This window comes from Phocoena phocoena, chromosome 17 (assembly GCF_963924675.1).
Source record: "Phocoena phocoena chromosome 17, mPhoPho1.1, whole genome shotgun sequence".
NCBI classification, from domain to species: Eukaryota; Metazoa; Chordata; class Mammalia; order Artiodactyla; family Phocoenidae; genus Phocoena; species Phocoena phocoena.
The window spans coordinates 3,760,249-3,780,219 of NC_089235.1; the positions used below are offsets into that span (position 1 = coordinate 3,760,249).

Here is a 19,971-nt window from a genome sequence, read left to right on the forward strand (position 1 = left end):
TATTATTTTGCTGAATTACATATGAGAGAAAGAAGCTAGCTGCTTCACCTATTTTAATACTAATATATTCTGGATCATGTTATACAAATACATACATAGAAACTTAAAAGATCGTAAATTTCCCATGAGGAGATTTATTTAGTCTGTGTCATTGGTGTGTATTTGCAAAACATTTTAACACTGCAAACATCAGAGGTTTCAAGATCGGGCACAGAAAAAACTTTATACTCTATGACAATGATGCTGGTGTGCGCTGCTCCACAAGGCCTCTTAGTGACGTCAATCAATAGGAGGTAGGAGTTTATCGATGAACTGCTTGATATCCATCATTTCCTGTTTGGAATAAAGGGATTATTAATATGCAGTTACACAAATCAGAAATTAAATACCACTAACTAAAACCACATTTTTACTACAATTATATAAAAAGTGGTGAAAAAGAAATGAGGCACCGACAGAAATTAGAAAACATTTCCCACGATGATTATTATCGTAATTCAATGATCACTCTCACGTATTATGAAGTCCTATGAAAATGGTCTGCATTTGCACTGCTTGAACAAAATAAAGCACTGGGGGTGGCGGGGGGAGAGGAAGGGGGTCTAAAAGTGACAATAACTACACAGAGAAGACTTGGTATGTACACAACTGCCATCAACCAAGTGTCCGTGCCCAGCTTCTAACACTCCCTCATTAGAATGAGATGCGAAATCAACAGTACCAGATGCTTTGTGCCTTTCCAAAGGATTCACACACAACCAGCCAGCTGAGGCTGAGGGGAGCAGGTCCCCAGGGCAGGCCTGGAGAGACGCAGAGGTGAATCCACCACAGAGGAAACTGCTCGACACCTCCCGCGTGTGGCCCAGCTTTCTCACTTCCCTCAAACACATCTCCTGCTGCCACCGCTAGACCCACACAGGAGCACGCAGGAACCTTCACCCGCATCGCCTCCTCACTCGGGAAAGAAGGCACGGCACGGCGGTGGCCTGTCTCACCCGCCGTGTGGCCCCCACTGCGACCCCACCTCCTCCAGCCCCATCTCCTGTCCCTTCCTGCCCCGAACCGTCCGTCCAGTGTTCTCCAGTGTGGTGAACAGTCTCATCCACACACACACAGCCGCCTGCGTCTGCCCCTTGAAGCCTCAATGTGCTGACTCAGAGGCACCGAGTCTGGAGTCCTGGCATCTGTGTGTTTGTTAAGCTCCGGGGGGCGGGGGCGGGGTGCTTTGAAAATCACTGCTCTGGACCTTCAGCCCCTCCCTCCTGGTACCCGGCGTGTCACCCTTTCTGGATTCAATGCATCATCAGGGGCTCAACTATGTTCTCAGTAATGCCTAGAATCCCAGGTTCCCCGTCTTTCTGGATAAGTCATATTACTACCTGCCTTCTCTGTCCCAAAGCAAATGATTTCGCCAGGCTGACAGGTGCAAAAAATGTTAACTTGGACTGTCTCAATGCTTAGCAATTGATTTTTATTCTAGTCCTTTTCAAGCCTCCAAACCTATCCTGACAACCCTCATTCTTACAATCACCCGTCTCAGTTTTTCAGAGCATTTTTAAAAAACTTCTAATATAACACATATCACATTCTGCTTTCTAAATAGTTACTTGGATAGATATCCTTCTCCCTATTCAAAATTTTCATTTTAAGTAAACTACTTTAGATTTTAACAAAGAAATGATTTTATTTGTCCTTGAATTATTTACAGTGTTTACATGTCATAAGAAATTAGTGAATGTCTGTTGAATTAAGTTGCATAAACTTTGATCTAAGTCCTACTAACCTATGGTTCAATGTGAATTCATTAATTAACTTCTTTAAATCCCCAAGCAGTCAAATGTTATTTATCTTAAAAATATCACATGCAAACAGTTGCAGACGTGTCCCGATAAGCACTGCTTCCAAACACTTACCTGTTGACATGAACTGTGCATCATGCCTCCATAGGTTTTGAAGGTTACATTGGCTGGATTTACCAATGTCTTTAGCCTTTCAGCAGTAAGAGAACCAAACATTAGGGGAACTAAAGGATCCGAATCTCCATGGCACTGAAGAATAGAAATGTCTCTATTCACGCCACTGATAGGACCCTGCAGAGAACAGAACAGGACTATAGGGTCATTTATCCAAGCGTGTGGCGCGTTATGCTCGGCACATACAGGTGCTTTTGCTCACGCGATAGGTTATCTTTGGCCACAGAAATAAAATTCCTCCCATCCTTATACCCCCCCATCTCTTTATTTAGACTTTTATAGGTCATATGATTACCCTGCCTTGTACTGTATGTTTTCCTAATGAATCAGTTCCTTGAAACACATCGTATCCTAATCATATGTTCGGGTGGCTGGACACAAGAAGTATGTTTTAGCTGAGTCATGTTCTTTGCAGCTCTTATTTGATTCTTTCATTTTATTTTTTTTTAAGAATGTGTATTTAATTACTTACTTAATTAATTAATTTTTATTTTTGTCCGCGTTGGGTGTTCGCTGCTGCATGCGGGCTTTCTCTAGTTGCAGCGAGCGCACGGGCTTAGCTGCTCCGCGGCACGTGGGATCTTCCTGGACCAGGGACTGAACCCGTGTCCCCTGCATTGGCAGGCGGATTCTTAACCACTGCGCCACCAGGGAAGTCCCTCTTATTTGATTTGAATAAGAAAGTTAATAAACAGCACTTACTATGTGCAAGACACCAAAGGGTTACTATATAGTGATAAGAAAAACCCCCTAGGTTTAAGGATGAATTTGAAAATAAAATAATGCCCGCATCCCCCATGTGTACTATATATTGCTTTATACTGTTGAGTATTTAGAAATTATATTCTACACTAGAATTCTGCCACCAAGCAATGAACATACTGGGCATTCAAAAACATCATTTCTATGTGTAAAGAATAGCCCTAATTTTGATATGTATCTTAAAATGTACCAAAGACTTCAAATACAGAATTTACGACAGTAAGGACTTGCTTCCTCCTTCCCTCTCCCTCCCTTTCTTCCTTTCTCTTTTTAAGGGCTCATTTCTTATTCTATTCCATGCAACCCACGGTAGAGACAGTGCGGTATACAGGTAAAGCCTAGCGATAGTACATCACAGAAGTCTAGGGCAGTTCTTTTTAAAAACGGATGACTGATGTAGACTACAGGCCTTGAGTGACACTGACGTGTCACGGTAGGTTCACTGGTTATAACAAATGCCTCCTGTGCTGTGGGATGCTGATGGGGGAGCTGTGCGTGGACAGGGACGCAGGTATATGGACACCTTCTGTACTTGCTGCTCAATTTGTTGTGAACCTGAAACTGCTTTAAAAAAATTAAATTTATTAATAATCATAACGTGACGGTGTCCTGAACATCATCTGCCATCCCTCAGCTCAGTGATGCCGCGCTGCAGGCGTGGGTCAGGCACCTGTGGAAAGGAAGCCCGCAGGGGCAGCCAGCAGCTGAGAGCGGTGACGCCGGCCAGCTTCTGCTGTGTGGTCAGTGCCGTGTACAGAGATAAAGCTCCTCCCTGGAAAGACAACACGGAAAGTCAGCGGGACACAACTTCTGCCGGCAGCAACGGGACTGATTCTTGTTATCAACACCATTCATAAAAAAATTGAAGCGGGTGGCTGATGCCCAATACAATAGGCAAACTGGTAGAAATACATGCACGCCCCGCCGCGTCCACAGGACCTGACTCTCCACGGTGAAGACCGTCGTGAGACCACAGCGACTGCCCAACCAGCCAACAGCAGAGCCCGCTGCTGCCCTGACAATGCCGTACGGAAGTTCCGAACTTGTAGTTACTATTTTCTTTGTTTTGGCTGCACCATGCATCATGTGGGATCTTAGTTCCCCAACCGGGGATCCAACCCACACCCCCTGCAGTGGGAGCGCGGAGTCTTAAGCAGTGGACCACAAGGGAAGTCCCCTAGAGTAACTATCTGCTCCTCAGCAAACACGCAGGACCAAAATCTGGTCTTAAACTGGTATTACTTTCCAAAACAAGAACTCACGAGAAGAAGCCCGCGGCGGACACCTCTGGAGCACTGGCCGCCGGCTCACAACACCCGTATGCTGGGGCCTGCGTGCCCTCTGACCCGTGCTGTTACCAAGACTGACTCTGCTCCCCTCCCAAGGACGACCCCACCGTCTACTCAAGAACGGGAACCACTGAGGGATCCTTGAACATGGGGTGAGGCTGAAGCACCCCCGACCCAGGGACCAGGACAGATGCAGTGGCGGTCAGGAAGCGGCCGGCACAGCCCCTGTGCTGGGGTCGCTTTGTGGGAGTCCCTACCCTGATCTCACCCCACCGGGATTACAGGGAAGTCTGCAGGGCTCGACCACTGGGAATCTGTGACAAACAGAGGGAAGGAATTCTCCTGTCTTCGACCTTTTTATTCCATTGCTCATCTGCTCCTGGGAAGGGGACTTACACCTGCGTTTAGGCAGAGTTTCGTTCAGAGAGGTACAGAGTGTTAACTCAGGCCTAACTGATGTGTACTAGTTACTTTAGAAAAATACATTCCAGGTTCCAATCAGTTTCCTTAAAAAATTGACTTTCAAGACATAATCTATAGGGTGAAGGCTATCACCGAAGAGAGAAAACTGTAAAAGGAAAAGAGCATGACATACTCTCTAGTTAATCAATCATTATTTCTGGTCCATTCAAACTTAATTCAGCATTAACAGTAAGCAATGTATCAGATTCTATAACATCTTCTAAAAACAGGACTCCTCCATAGAAAAACAACTGAAACTACAGACTTCTAGATAAATATACTGATGACGCTGACATATCACCCAAACTTTTATCTTACCTGAGAAAATCCTCCCAAAATAATTCTGTTAGAAGGAATGCCATTCTTCACCTCTTGGTCTATCAAAGCTTTTACTAAAAATAACATAAAGGTTAAATCACCAATACTTTCCAAGTTAAGCCCACTGATATAATTTAAATAGGAAAAAAATTAATAACAGAAAAGCACAAAGTACATTAAAGGTCAAAACAAGTGAAAAACTTGGAGCACTCTATTAAAATACAAAACTAGAATGGATTTTCAAAAACTCAGATTTTGTAGCTGTTACTTAAACTGTTCAATTATTTGTTGCATAATCTGTAAACAAGTTTTTTCTCTCATCAACAGATGGATACGGATAGTCCTTTATCCATGGTCCATTCTGCTCATATACATTTTACAGTTCTTTCTCTTCAATGAACCATAGGCATTTGTACCTAAAAGCTGTTATTTTAAAATCGTAGGTAGTTAAGTAGTTTACATGGTTTGTGACTGACGGTGTTTAAACAGTTCACTATATTATTTAAAAAAAAAGAAAAAAAGACACAGTATACTTTTCCCTATAGCCAATAAACAATGCGGGAGAAAAATCAAATGAATTCTTTTGTTTCTGCAAAATACTCTGACGTGCATCATTAACTGTTTTACTTGATTAACTCCTAGAATTTCCTTTTTCTTTATAATACTATGTTTTTGATAACTGCACCTTTTATAAATTTATCTCCTCTCATTTTTGACATATGTGTAAGTTTCATCTTCTTAAGATGAAACTTGCCAACTCTATATTTCCTTTTTACCAAAAACCTGCTTTTATTAGAACACTGCAAAAACCCCAAAGTCCAAATTAAACGTTTTTTTCTTTTTGTATAAATTTAGTTCTTAGTTAGAATAGGCTGAAAAGCAAGGGGTACCCTGATGAGTGTGTGGAAAACGGGCTAGAGTAGAGGAGAGGAGTAGAGAGGTGAAAGCCTTGTTGAGAAGCCTGAGGCTTTATTGAGGGGGAACCGCAGGGCCTGGGCGGGAAAGGAGACGCAGGTGGGCAGCAGCAGCCCTGCGCTGGGGAGGGGCAGGGAGCTGGGGCCACTTTCCCTCCGTTTCAAATGGCTTCACTCCTCTGGTTACACCAAGCGCTGAGATAAAGTTAAACCAGGTATGGTGACCGCAGTCAGCTGTGGAGTGACGGGTCCTGATTCCAAGCCCTGGACGCACCCCAAGCTCTTTCTTCTTTGTTCACGGGCACATCTTCCCGGCCCCAAATGGAGACACCCCTCATTCCTAACTCTGGGTCTCAACCCGATTCTCTCCAATCAGACATCACGTCAGACACGAAGAATGCCATGGGCCAACCCTACCCGGGGAAGGGACTTTCACCCTGCAACCCACTGGGCCTGGCCGTCTGCTCCACAAGGCCCACCCTCCCTATGTTCCCGGGGTCTGACAACCCACCCCCAGACCCGACATGAGCTCTATTATATGTTGACAAAACCCTAGCTCTAGGAGTGTAGCTTTGATCCACTTTTCGATGGTCCTAAAAGTCAGTGTCCTTGGTTTGACATTCCTTAATATCCAATATGTTTTGAATGCATCTTCCCTGTTTTAAAGTTAAGAGTTCTTCTAAAAAATAAAAAGATTTTTAAAAAGGAACCTACCTACCGGTTTTGGTTTTTAAACGAGTTTTGAAAATTTCCAACAAATGTAAAAATAGGAAGACCGTGCAGGGTTCCCTGAGTACCTATCACCTCACGTCTGTAACGAACACCTCACAGCCAGGCCTGTTGCATCGAGGCCACCACGTCATCACCCAGGTCATGAGGGAGGCCGGCCTGGCCACCACGCTGTCTACTTGTCAATGTTGCAGTACATACGAGTCAAAGACACACGTGCTTCTGGGCATGGGCTAAAACCAGACCTCTCCCGATAAGTTAGTGTTCTTTATGCTTTCACCCCACAAGTAAGCGGGGTTACCATGTTCATAAGCGAGGACATGACTGGAGACCCTGCAAAGCAGAGCTCATACCATTACAGGAGTGCCCAGTGAGATGATTTATAGGAATCGCCTGGCAGGTCCAGTAGTGTTCGAGCAGGGGCCCCTCACTAAAACTAACCATTACCATAATTTTCATTATATATCATGACATCATTTGTAGCCTTATCTATGTCCTTATTTCAAATCTCTTTAATGACCATAACTGGCCACAGCCATCAAACATGCTGCGAATTTCTCCACTGGCCTATGTCAATCAAAGCAAAACGACGCATCCGACAGCACTCAAGCCTGACAAGTGCCGTTCCTCCCCACACGCCTCACCTTCACGGGCCATAATTAACGAGTCAAACAAGACAGTGAGCCATCAGAAAGGAAGGACAGCACCACCTGCGTTTAGATAGTATGTACTATTTCATCAACAACAATAGCACGACTGAATCTACTATAAAACTTCCCTTACTTACCACGTTCTGCTGCCTGTTTAACTCCAGTTTCATCTTCCTGTGAATCCGGTGAGAGCCCAATGATGTCAAACCTGGAAAATAAGGCAAAATTCTAAAAGATTCCACATGCCACAACTAAGACCCGGCGCGGCCAAAATAAATAAATATTAAAAACAAAAAACAAAAAAACTGTCTCTGGAGGCCAAACGGTCAACTTAAATGCGTGAATGTGACATCCTGTAAGTTTCCCTCACACCAACTAGATACAGATTGTATTAAAAAGTCACAGTACCACATAATTTTAAGGTAGAAACACCTGGAGAATGACCTAGTCCAACCTGACACCTGACAGGAGTCTCAAACCACAGCCCTAAGATCTTTGGAATAAACTCCAGCCCCTCACTTCCCTCCTAGTGCATCGTAAGTCAGCCATCCGGAAAGAGCTACTTCACCACGGCACCTGCGCACGCACGGCCCACACCTACTGCACACAGGCCACCTCCATCCACATTCTGCAAAACCCGTCACCACGCACTGCAGCGACCTCAAACAGGAGGCTGGGCGGCCCTCCTTTGGCCCCGACTACCTCGCTACCCGCTCGGTGCTTCCACTATGGTCTCGAGCAACGTGAGGTAGAAACTTTGCTTCTGGATAGGAATTCTGCCAGAGAGGGAAGGTGGAAGAATCAAAGGTCAAGGTAGGCAGGAACCTGTAAAAGTTGCCAAGCAATGTCCAGCAGATAAAATCGAAGGTGCAGGGTGGGTCAGAGGTGAGTGGGAACAAGCAGAGGACAAGGTGGCGACAGGCTGGAGTCCCCACGAGGCCTCAACAGGCAGTGCAGAGACGGGGGAGCAAACTCACAGGGGGAACAACTACGCTCGACAGTCAGGTCTGAAGTAAGCGCCTTCAGAGATGGAACAGTTCCAGACGACAAAGCCCAGGGGATGCTGTGGGTGCCTGAAGCTGAGAGAGGAAAACGTCAGCGGAAAGAGAAGAGTCCAGGAAGTGACAAGCCGGTCAAGGCTTGTGAATGGGTCACTGACATTGGATGCCATAGTCACCTGAAAGGTAAGACGGTGGCAGGAGCTAGAGGGGAAAGGGAAATAGGAATCAGGTGTCAAAGTCATCAGTTTTGAACAGACCTGACGGCAGAGTCTCAGAGCAGCAGGAAGAAAGCATGGTCTGTAAGTGGCTCAGAGAACAAAGAACCGACTGTAAAGCATACAGGGAATGCCTGACATCATGAATGTCTTAAGAGGGCTCAACAGGAATTGCTTTCCTTAAAAACTGGCCAGCTCTCCAGGAAGGCAAGAAGGTGGGAGGTGGAGAGGCCGCGGCTTCACCAGGGTGGATGCCACACGGGCGCACGAACACGTTTGGGTACTGAAATCAACAAAGGTTTATCGAGCAGTGAGAGGTGCTCTCTGCGGTATCTCTATCCACCCACTCTCTCCTGTTTCTCTACCTGTTGGTGCAGCTCCTTAAGCTCCTTAAGATTTACCCCAAATCTAACATATAAAGCCTGAAATAGTCGAATAAAGGTTAAATTTATGCAACTTAAAAATAATTAAAAATTGCTATATGCAAAAGCACTTCTGATTTTAAAAAAAAGTATAAGTACGAAGTTCTTATTGAATAAGTGAAGTCTTACTTACCAAGAAGGCATGGCCATGTTCATATTTAATGTTACAGGCATAACCGGTCTACACGGGGAAGAAAAAGAAAAGGAAAAATAAGTATAGTATACCAAAGTACAAAACCTGATAAATTCCATCAACTGAAGATGATTACTTGAGGCTCTCACAAAGTTGAATGCTACAATTTGAATAGATGAGCTGCTTCACTGCACGTACACCTGCACAATTCTGTTCTCCACGCCCTCCAAATGGTTCTCAAGACAGAGCCGCAGCTGGAAGGGACTAAGCTTGGCGAATAAACAACATCTTCCTTCTTCAACATCTTTATTTGATACTTTCAAACCAGACACGAGAAGGAAAACAGTAACCAAGACAGATGGAAATTTCTGAGACTCTGACTAAGGGCCTAAGGATACAAGCAACTTACTGCACAGGAATGGTGGCATCAATTCCCATAGGCTCAAATTACATTTTTGCTTATTTTCTAGTTCTTAGCTATGTACCTGCTTGTTTAAGAGACCTCTAAATAAATAAGGGAAATATAAGTCTTGCCTAAGTGTCCATTATACCCAACTCAATTCTGTGATGAAAAACTTGCTGGACAACCTGAATGCAGCTAGGTACAAAAGGAAAGAAAAACAAATACACTCTAACTACATCTCACCACCATCCTCCTGACTCATGAAACAAGTTTACCTTAGAGGTCACAAAATCTTAGCAAAATTTCCATGAAAACATAAACTTCCCTAGGTTGGGAAATAGCCTTAAACTAAATTCAATCTTGGAGCCAATAACAGTGTAGCAGAAATTCCAACACCATCAAGAATTCTGTCTTGCAGACACAGAGAACAGACTTGAGGACACAGGTGGGAAGGGGAGGCTGGGACATAGTGAGAGAGTGGCATGGACATATATACACTACCAAATGTAAAATAGATAGCTAGCGGGAAGCAGCCGCATAGCACAGGGAGATCAGCTCGGTGCTTTGTCACCACCTAGAGGGGTGGGATAGGGAGGGTGGGAGGGAGACGCAAGAGGGAGGGGATATGGGGACATATGTATACGTATAGCTGATTCACTTTGTTATAAAGCAGAAACTAACACACCATTTTAAAGCAATTATACTCCAATAAAGACAAAAAAAAAAAAAGAATTCTGTCTCTGGCATGAGTCAGATTAATAAGGACACCGCAACCCCTTCAGGATAAAAAGAGGGGGGATGTTTTCTTACATAATCTCGTATTTTTCCTCTTTCACATTTATCGACTCTGCTGCTACGACCACTTCCAAGGATGAATTACTAAGCTATCAGCATGTATCTCACCCCACCTGTTTCTCCATGGCTACTGCTTCTCAGCACACTTTGACCTAAGACTTGTTCATCTTAGTGATTTTCTGAGTTTGCTCAAAACTTACTAGTTTCTTTCTGACACAAACAAATGTCTTCAGAATTCAAAACCAAACCTAACAGTCTCCAGAGTCTGTGCTCTTTCCACGCTGCATCACATTGCCTCTAACTGATCAAATTTAGGCGTGTTTTCAAGGTAGTAGAGATTTCTCCCGAACCTGATAGGTAAATCCCCTTCAGAGACAGCTCATGGATGTCCTGAGAACTTAACAGGCACTTGTACCTCTACAAAAATTTTTCTGGCTGTGAGTTCAACTGATCTCCAAGAGAGCATTATTTTAAATTTCTCAACAAAAAAGATAAGAAAAAAATTCAACGTAACCAGGACACATTTTAGTTTCACGGAACTTACTAATCTTTATTTTGAAGCTGAACATTTAAAAGATAAAAATTAATTATATTCAAATGCTTTGCTGGAAAAGTAAAGCTATCACGATTGTTCCTCTCCAGACTCTGAATCCCAAGCCTGAAAACTGAAAATACTTACGCGTGCGGGCAGATATATTTGATGTGGGCGCTTCTGATAGCCGCAAAGGCTTCTGCCCACCCATGCCTGGTGGAGAAACCATATGAATAACGCCATTAGATATTGCTTTAAATTCCAGTAAGTTAATAACAGAAGAGTAAATCTGTGAGGGTAAATTTCAACCCCTTAAAAGACCACTACCAACCTAGAAACAACCCAAAGCTTATGATTTCAGCTTCACCTGCGGATAAAAACGATCTCTCGTGATTCCTGAAGAGCAGTGTTTTCTCTTGCATATACTTCACTGGGCTTTATAATTTATAAAATACATTTTTTAATCTCTTTATAACTTCCCAACAATGTGCCTAACAAAGTAGGCAAGACAGATGATATAATTCATTTTATATGAAGAAAAAATTCTCAGAGGAGTAAAGTAAAGCAGCTGTCTGATATTTCTCCATGCTTACTACACCATTAAAAATAACAACCTTATGGGGCTTCCCTGGTGGCGCAGTGGTGAAGAATCTGCCTGCCAATGCAGGGGACGCGGGTTCAAGCCCTGGTCCGGGAAGATCCCACATGCCACGGAACAACTAAGCCCGTGCGCCACAACTACTGAGCCTGTGCTCTAGAGCCCGCGAGCCACAACTACTGAGCCCACGTGCCGCAACTACTGAAGCCCAGCACGCCTGGAGGCCATGCTCCACAACAAGAGAAGCCACCGCAATGAGAAACCCACACACCGCAAGGAAGAATAGCCCCCGCTCGCCACAACTAGAGAAAGCCCGCGCACAGCAACGAAGACCTAACGCAGCCAAAAAAAGTTGAAAAAATAACTTTAATTAACATTCTCTCCTTATGCATATATGTACATATATATGTTCAAAACAGAATATGAGACGTCATCAAAATCCTTCTGGCCAGAAATAAACAGTTAATCTTTCTACATATTTCCTTCCAACTTTTTCCATGCATATCACTTGAGAAATAGATACAGATTTCACAAGAATGGGATCATACTATACATACATACAGCTCCCTGTGTCTTTACACTTGACATTACACCTGATACTTTCCACATATTACCTCTATTAGAGGGTAAAATAAAGGTAACTTAAGACCTTTTTGGATTAAGTAGTTTTGAAATAAATGTTAAATGCTTCTCTATTAACTACTTCTCTATTCTAATCCGCCTTCCCCCAAAGTGTTAAGGAAATACAGAAAAATTAATAACATTTTGAACATTAACACTTATGTAACACTGCTCTGAGTCAGGCACTATTCTATAAGTCATATATGGGTGCATGCATGTGCGCATGTGTGTTTCCATGTGGGTTCGTGTGTGTGTGTATGTGAGACTTTAGTGTGAAAAGTACAAAACATGTTGAAAGAAATGAAAGAAGATCCATATAATGGACATCCTGCGCTCTGGAAGACTTAATATTCTTCAGATGGAAGTGCTCCCCAAATGGACCACAGTCAATGCAATCTCTACGAGAACCACAGCTGGCTTTGCAGAAACTGACAAGCTAACTCTAAAATTCATTTGGACACTCAAGAGACCCAGAATAGCTGATCTTGAAAAAAAAATATTGTTGGAGGACTCACACTTCCCAATTTCAAGTTACTACAAAGCAACAGTAATAAAGATTGTGACACTGAAAAGACATACAAATCAATGAAATAGATTTGAGAATACAGAAATAAACCCTCACATTTATGGTCAGTTTATTTCTGAACAGGGTGCCGAAACAAATCAATGGGGAAGGAATAGTCTTTTCAACAAAAGTAACTGGAATAAGTGGAAACCCACGTGCAACAGGATGAAGCTAGACTCCTACCTCACACCACATACAAAAATTAACTCAGAATATAGCAAAGACCTAAACGTAGGAGATCAAACTATAAAACTCCCAGAAGAAAACATGCGAAAATCTTTGTGACCTTGGACGTGGCAATGGTTTTTTAGACGTGAAGACAAAAGCACAAGCAACAAAGGAAAATACTTTAGTAAGTAATAAACGAGTAGGAATCTTGGGTTCTAGCCCCAACTCTGTCTCTATCTAGAAGTGTGGCCTCAAACAGTTCATTCAGTCCAGTGGTTTTCGAAAATGTGGTGCCGTCTGGGAACTTGTTAAAAAGTCTGAGTACACTGGTTCCTCGATTCCAGCCCAACACCACAGGGTTTTTCCTAGTCGTCCCCCTCCCCGTATTCGTAATTCCACGAGAAAGCTGGCTTCAGCTCTGGCAGCTCTGGGCCAGCAGTGCAGGTTGGGACCTGCCTCCCCACAGGTGCCCCACCCATAGTCATGTTTCTTGCGTGGGAACACCCCCTCCCCTCACAGCTGACCGTGACACCGGAAAGCACAGCTCTGACGAAGGGGAGCGGGGAAGGAGAAAGCCAGGCCCTCTTCATGGAAACCCCTCCCTCCCCTCCGTATATTCCAGGCGTCGCTGGTCTGTATTGCCCATCTGTGTGAGATTTTTCTAGGCCGCATTGTGAAAGTTTACAAAACAGAGTTTCAAAGGCAGAAGTGGTTAAGTGGGTCAGATCTTACTGAGAGGTCAAATAAGGAGAGGATTGAAAATAATACTGTAGACTGCCAGCAAATAAATACCAAATGAAGGAATTTTTTAAAAGAGCATTATTTGGCAACCATCACAATAATAGATCCAGACAGCAATCGTTAATGGGTGCTAAATCCACAGGTGAAAAATTGGTGAGAAACAGATATTTTCATAAAATCCAAGTATCTCCCCACAAAACACTTTTTAAGTGCAATTATATTTATTAATTTTACTGTGGAGAAACCTGGCAGACACTACCTTAACCAGATAATGAAACACAGTATCATCAGCAAAGCACAGAAATCAACACAGTGTGGTCCCAGGACCACCACGGCAACCTCTGCAGTGTCCCTGCCGAAAGGGAGACGTCATATAAACCCAAACTGAGGGACATCCTACCTAGGAACTGGCCCATAGGGGAAGAGTGTCAAGGTCACCAAAGACAAGAAAATGGACTGCTCAGGACTGAAGGAGCCTCAGGAGACGTGACAGCTCAATCTAACTTGAGATCCTGACCCATAAAGGACACCACTGGGTCAACCCAGGGAAACGCAAGTGGGGCTGGTGGATGTGATGGTAGCTTCAGATCAGTGTTAACGGCCTGATTGACGGTTACACCATGGCTACGTGGCCATGTCCTTGTACTTACAAAATACACACTGAAGCTCTATGGAGTCATGAGGCAACATGTTTGCAACTTATTCTCAAGCGTGTGAGAAATGTTAACAACTGCGTAATCTGAGTGACAGGTAGAAGGACCTCTAAATAATATTTCTGCAACTTTCATGTAAATTTGAAGTTGTTTTAAAAGAAGTAGTTAAAAATTTTACATGACAACACACCGAGGGAATGTAACCCTCGAAGTAAATCTATGAGTCCAAACTACACAAGTGGGGAGGGGCAAAAGCTAATAGACATCAAAGGAGTGGCAGGATTAGAAAATCACATCACAGTAACAACCTACTCCAGCAAGAATCATCCACAGACGCGAAAAATATCAGGTGAAAGTCTGATGTACGATTTGCATCTCCCCACGACTCACTCTACCTACACAGGGAGAATAGGTGCCGTAGAGAGACCCAGAGGAAGAAAGAGACCACCTTTATCACGTGATCCAGGTCGGCATCAGTAATGGAAGGGACGGTCCCACCTGCCTCCTGACGTGATGCAATGAACAGGCCGTACCATATATATGGTGTTCGTACCAAAAATGCACAAGCTGAACGTCATCGTGAGGAAATGTCAAATAAACCTAAATGGAGAGACCAGCCTGATCCCTGCAGAAACGTCCATGTCACGAAGGCCAAAGAAGAGCCGAGGGACTGTTCCAGATTAAAAGAGACTGAAGAGCTACAGCAGCTCAGCGCAGTGCGGCTGGGATGGAAGTGCAGGCGGACGGGATTACTGCAAAGGACACGACTGGGGCAGCTGCCAAGGTCTGTTAGACGACAGACTAGACCGGATAACAATGTTAAATGGCGCTGAATCTCCTGAATTTGGTAATTTTCTGTGGTTATGTAAGAGACTCTGCTTGTTCTGAGGAGATACATGTTGAAGTCTGGAAATAAAGAATCATGGCATCGGCAATTTATTCTCCCAAGTTTTGGCAAACACAGTAGCATATTCGATAGAGATCAGTGAATCTGAGTAGAAGGTTTTAAGGAATCTGTTTTATTCTTGCAACCCTTCTATAAATTTGAAAGCATTTCAAAATAAAACAGTTTTAAAAGGCTATCAAAAATAAATATGTATCTCTGGGTTGTTCAACTGTTTTTCACTCTCTTCTCAAGCATATTTGTATTTGAATTTTTTTTTACAAGACAAATGTAACATTTTCATAATCATAAGACAAGCTGTTTTTATTTTGGAAGGAAAACTGATCTTATGCAATATAGTTTGCACTAACACATTTTATTATACATGTTATGCATAGAAACAATTTTGTGGTCAGATGTGTTTCCTGCAGAACTTTCCAGAGCTTTAAACATGCTAGTGCATACCCAGTAAATCTTCTAGAGGAGAATATGGCGTATCATATTTCCTAGACACTAAGATAAAATCTAAGTGGCACCACTGACAAAAAGCCTTTTATATATAAAAAAAAAAATCACCACCACAATAAACACACATATCGTAAGATGAATACCCATCTCAGTAACATAAAAATGTGGGGGAAATGACATATTAGAATTGAGAAAATATAGAATTATACAGGGTCCCCCAATCTTATTTGGCCATCAGAGACTTTTCATGAGAACACAGACTGCAAGACCCAAGTTCCCAGACAGCACACCTTGGCTGGTCCTGCAAAAAAAGAACCTTAACCAAGAAAGGCAAAGCTGCCCATTTTCATAGCTGAGTCGCTTAATCCCTATCATCCTCTACGGTAACCTGACAAAAGAACTTCAGTGCTCCAAAAAGTAACTCAAACATTGAATTGCCACTTGTCAGATCGGCTGGTTCTGAATTTCGTCATGTGCTCATGGAAGCAATCTAGCGTCAGCTTTCTTTGGTGCCATCCCCCAAAGTAAATACTGTCAGAACTGGAGACCTCTAATTCTCTATATAAACTTAGTTCTTAGTCAAGATGTCATGGCTGCTCTTGGTGTTTTTAATCTCACATTGTTCATTTTTTTCATCACTTTCACTCTTAACTTTGGTCTAAAGAATCTGGCTAAACTGGGGTCCACAGAGAATCTGTCTACAACTGAAGATTTTACCCCCTGGACTGATTCTTCAGACCCTGAAGCTCTCTTTATTGGGAAAGTTACAGGTGAGCTAGATCCTCCCTGGGTCTCAGCATCAAGAAGGGTTTGGTGATAAAACAGAGCTCCTCTAAAACCTCTGTTTAGAAAAATAAATAAATAGTAAAGTAAGTCTGTCCTTTTCATAGGACTACCTGATGGCCAGAAACAGTCCTATAACCTTTCCCATAACTCCATGCAAGGCATGTGTCATGTACCTCTACTTGGGAGGCATAAAAGGATATTAGGAATCACTTTCAAGAATTAATCTGGCCCAGTGCCTCCTTGCAAAGATTTAATAGTTTCTTGGCTATCTTATCAAAATTTATCTTCACTTTTCCTCTAATTCTTCAATTTTGTAACAATGTTATAACAATAATTTGATCGAAGTTGCAAACAGATAACAACTGATTTAAATTTTAAAAAGATCTCAATATAGAAAGAGACTGAGTGAAAGATAAACCATGTGGCTACAGTTAGCACAACAGAATGTGTTTGATAAGCCTCCAAACAAATCTTTGAGCTGCATTCCCTGCCCTTCAGCTGATGTTTTTCTTTTAAGGGAACATCGGAGCTCTCATTCAGAATGTTCACATTGCTATTATCTCACTTATCAAAATCAACTAGTTCTTCTCAACGTGCCCTGAAATTTTACCTCCTCCGGAAAGCTGTCACTTGCATCTCTACAAACATACCATCCATCTCTGGTATCCACTACCCATGGCAACTCAAGGAGGAGTTTGCAGTTTTAATATGTTCCAGACAGAGGAGGTGAAGAATCACAAAACAAGAGGTTGAGGGGAAAATTCTGGGGGTTTTCAAAAAAAGAAAGGATTCTATCTCATGACTGGACTGTACGAAATATGACTATCAATCTATTTTTATACAATCCTAGAATTCTTTGCTCATGTAGAGTGGCATGACCCGTTTCATTAGGGTACTAACAATGGTACCTACCCTGTGTCTCCCAATCCATGAAGGAAAATCACCTAGAACGGAAGAGGAACAATGAGTAAGCAATGCCTAAATAAACCCAGCGGAATGTTACACACTCCAGCGCCCCAGTTAAGGTGGAGGCCGGAATCACAGAACACTACCTTCAGCAAGTTAATCAATCTCTACAGACCTCGCGTAAGGGGCAAAAGCACTTAACGTCTCTCGGTGCAGCTCCTAAGATAATTAACGTGGCATTTTAGCACTTAAAGAGGTCCCAGTTAGACAGGCTTCTGGGCAAATGATCACATTCCAAGAAAAATCGTTTTGTCCCTTTCAGGTCAAACCATGAAAGTTCTCACGCGTACAGTAGAATTTCTCCATCCCAAAAGGGAGCTTTCCGGCGGCTAAAAGTAAGTTTGAGATCCTCACGCACAAGTTTCCTAAGGAACAGCACCTCTGATCGAAAAGGACACTAAATCTTCAAACTTCTTTAACTGAGGACAGGGGTGCAAGGTGACACAATCAAGGCATCTCCCTCATGCACAGACAAGGCAGCAACGTGCTCCAGAGCCACCTGGAGTTGGGGCGCCGTCCACTCAAGCGGGTGCCTCCGGGGTCCCGGGGCGGATCCGCGCGCAGGGCCCGGGGGATGCGGGGCCGGGGGCGCTGGGCCTCGGAGCCGCCCGCCCGCCGCGACCCCGCCCCCTTCCGCACACAGCCCGGCCGGGCGGCGCCCACCACCGCGCCCGACCCCCCGGACCGCACGCCCCGTCCCAGCCCCGGCCCGCCGCCCACCGGCCCGCGACGCGACCCCTCGCGAGGGCCCCAGCGCCGTACTCACCACGGCGGTGGCCTTCCGGACGGCGGGCACGATGGCGGGCAGCGGAGCCGACATGTTATTGCCGCACATACACCAGCTCCACCGACCGCGCGTCGGAAGCGGAAGGCGGAGCGGGCGCCTGGCCGCTGCCCAAGGGGGTGCATGCGCCGAGTCCGGCCCGCCCACGGGCGCGCGCTCAGGCGCGTGCGCGCCCGCACCGCGCCGCGCCCCGCCCCGCCCCGCCCCGCCCCGCCCCGCCGGTCGCCCCGCGCGTCAGTGCCTGGCCGCCCGACGCCGCGCTGGCCGCGGCAGAGGGCGGCCCGAGCTGACCTCCGGTCCGCGGGCCGCGCGTGCTCAGTGCGGGCGGCCGATCTGGGGGGCGGGGCCGCGCGGTCCCTCCCGACCCCACTCATTTGCAAAGGTCGGGAAGGACTGGACTTGGGGAGCAGCTTCTGCGGTATTTCCACTGGGGGCTGCACAGGTGTGTAGTTTGGGGGCCCGCGCCTCGCCTCCTTTAAACTGCAACTGGAGAGGGAAGCACTCAGTTGTCACCGAGTTTCCACAATTTGCTGATTGGTGGCTCTGGAGGTCCTACTGATTTTGGCCCCAGAACACATGACCCCATTCTACAGCGGTGGCCCGATGCCCATCAAATACCTGGTAGGATCTGGGAGGGGCGGAGATGGACACACCTAAAGGCAAAATGCCCTGACCTTCGGAGGGTTACAGTTGACCGCTGGAGAAAACACACAGTGAGAGCTGTGGTTCCGTTTTATTTGGGGACTCACTGAGGGCTATGCCCAGGGACACCTCCTCTCAGCGCTGAGGACGTGCTCTGAAAAGGTGGGGCGGGGGGCGAGGTCAGTGGGTAGATGATTTTGGTCCAAGTGTGCATGCAGTCAAGCACGTGTCTCCCTAGAAGGTTGCTGCTAGTCAGAAGAGATTTAATGGTTTTAGTGCCTTTCTGAATGTGGGAAGATGCAAGAGTTTGGGTTCATAAAAATTTTCACCTGCAAGTATCTAATTATCTGAAGTCCTGTTCTGCCAGTTTTCCCCAGAGCACAGGGTACCTCATCCTGATCTCAGCCCTGAACTCCTTTCTGGAGGTGTTGAAGGTCAGCGACTGCAGTGGCTACTGACTTCACCCTTGTAGAACCAGGTGGCAAACGACAGTTTTTAGTTGTCACAATCTAGTGGAGAAACTTAGAGGATATATACAGTCTGTTAAAAGGAGGACAACAGGCCCAAAATGGAGTCACTTGTGCTAAGCCCACATCATCCCCAAACTGAAACTTACTACCTAAACTTATTCCAGTTTCAATCTCTGGCAGGATGTAACCTTAAAGTCAGTCTGGAATTTCCTAGTCAGCGCTAGTGAGTTAATCAGCCTGTCTAGACCCCTTCCATCCCCCAAAGAAAAGTGAAGTAATCTGCTCTTTCCTCGTTGCCACCCTCTTTCTGCCTTTAAAAGTCTTCTGTTTGTGCGGCTCCCCGGAGCTCCTCTCTACTTGCTGGATGGGGTGCTGCCCCATTCATGAATCGCTGCATAAAGCCAATTAGATTTTTTTATTTATTCTGTTGAGTTTTGTTTTTTAACAATCCTTAGGGAGTCCAGTGTAAGGGAGGGGGAAGCTAGTGAACAAAGATCTTAAAAACAGAAACAAAACAACAAAATCTCCACTTTAATTATATGATAGCCAGAATGCTTGAAGTTTGGGGGTCTTATTCATACTCTCTTTTATTTTTTCCCCAATCATTCTTATACTGGATCTGAGTGCTGATAATTTTGTGGGCTCTCAAAAATGTTGAGTTGGTGCTGATTTCTCCAAAATAAAAAGGCTATTGGGATTTTCATTGAGATTCTCATGAAGCTACAGACCAATTTGAGGACATCTGACAACTGAGTCTTCTAATCCAAGAACTAGTGTGAATTTTTAGGTAATCTTGGATTTCTATCAGTAATGTTTTTTTTATTTATTTTTAAAGTGTTTCTTTGTTTTTATAAATTTTTATTTATTTATGGCTGCGTTGGGTCTTCGTTGATGTGCGTGGGCTTTCTCTATTTGTGGCAAGTGGGGGTTACTCTTCGTTGTGGTTCGTGGGCTTCTCACTGCGGTGGCTTCTCTTGTTGCAGAGCACGGGCTCTAGGCGCACGGGCGTCAGTAGTTGTGGTTCACGG

General features: G+C 44.6%; 1 protein-coding gene across 4 annotated transcripts; it reads right to left on the bottom strand.

The window, feature by feature from the left end:
- Positions 1-279: 279 nt before the first annotated feature.
- Positions 280-17,882, bottom strand: LYPLA1 (lysophospholipase 1). 4 transcript variants are annotated; one of them, XM_065895681.1, is made up of 9 exons: positions 17,814-17,882; positions 16,994-17,025; positions 10,746-10,811; positions 8,869-8,916; positions 7,235-7,305; positions 4,805-4,878; positions 3,406-3,507; positions 1,914-2,048; positions 280-333 (listed from the first exon to the last, which is right to left on the bottom strand). In XM_065895681.1, exons 1-9 carry the CDS (start codon positions 17,880-17,882, stop codon positions 280-282), a joined length of 651 nt encoding a protein of 216 aa, XP_065751753.1. The 4 variants fall into 4 exon arrangements, with proteins under 4 accessions (XP_065751753.1, XP_065751752.1, XP_065751755.1 ...); XM_065895680.1 differs by having other exon boundaries at positions 1,914-2,090; XM_065895683.1 differs by lacking the exon at positions 8,869-8,916 and having other exon boundaries at positions 1,914-2,090.
- Between the last annotated feature and the right edge of the window lie 2,089 nt (positions 17,883-19,971).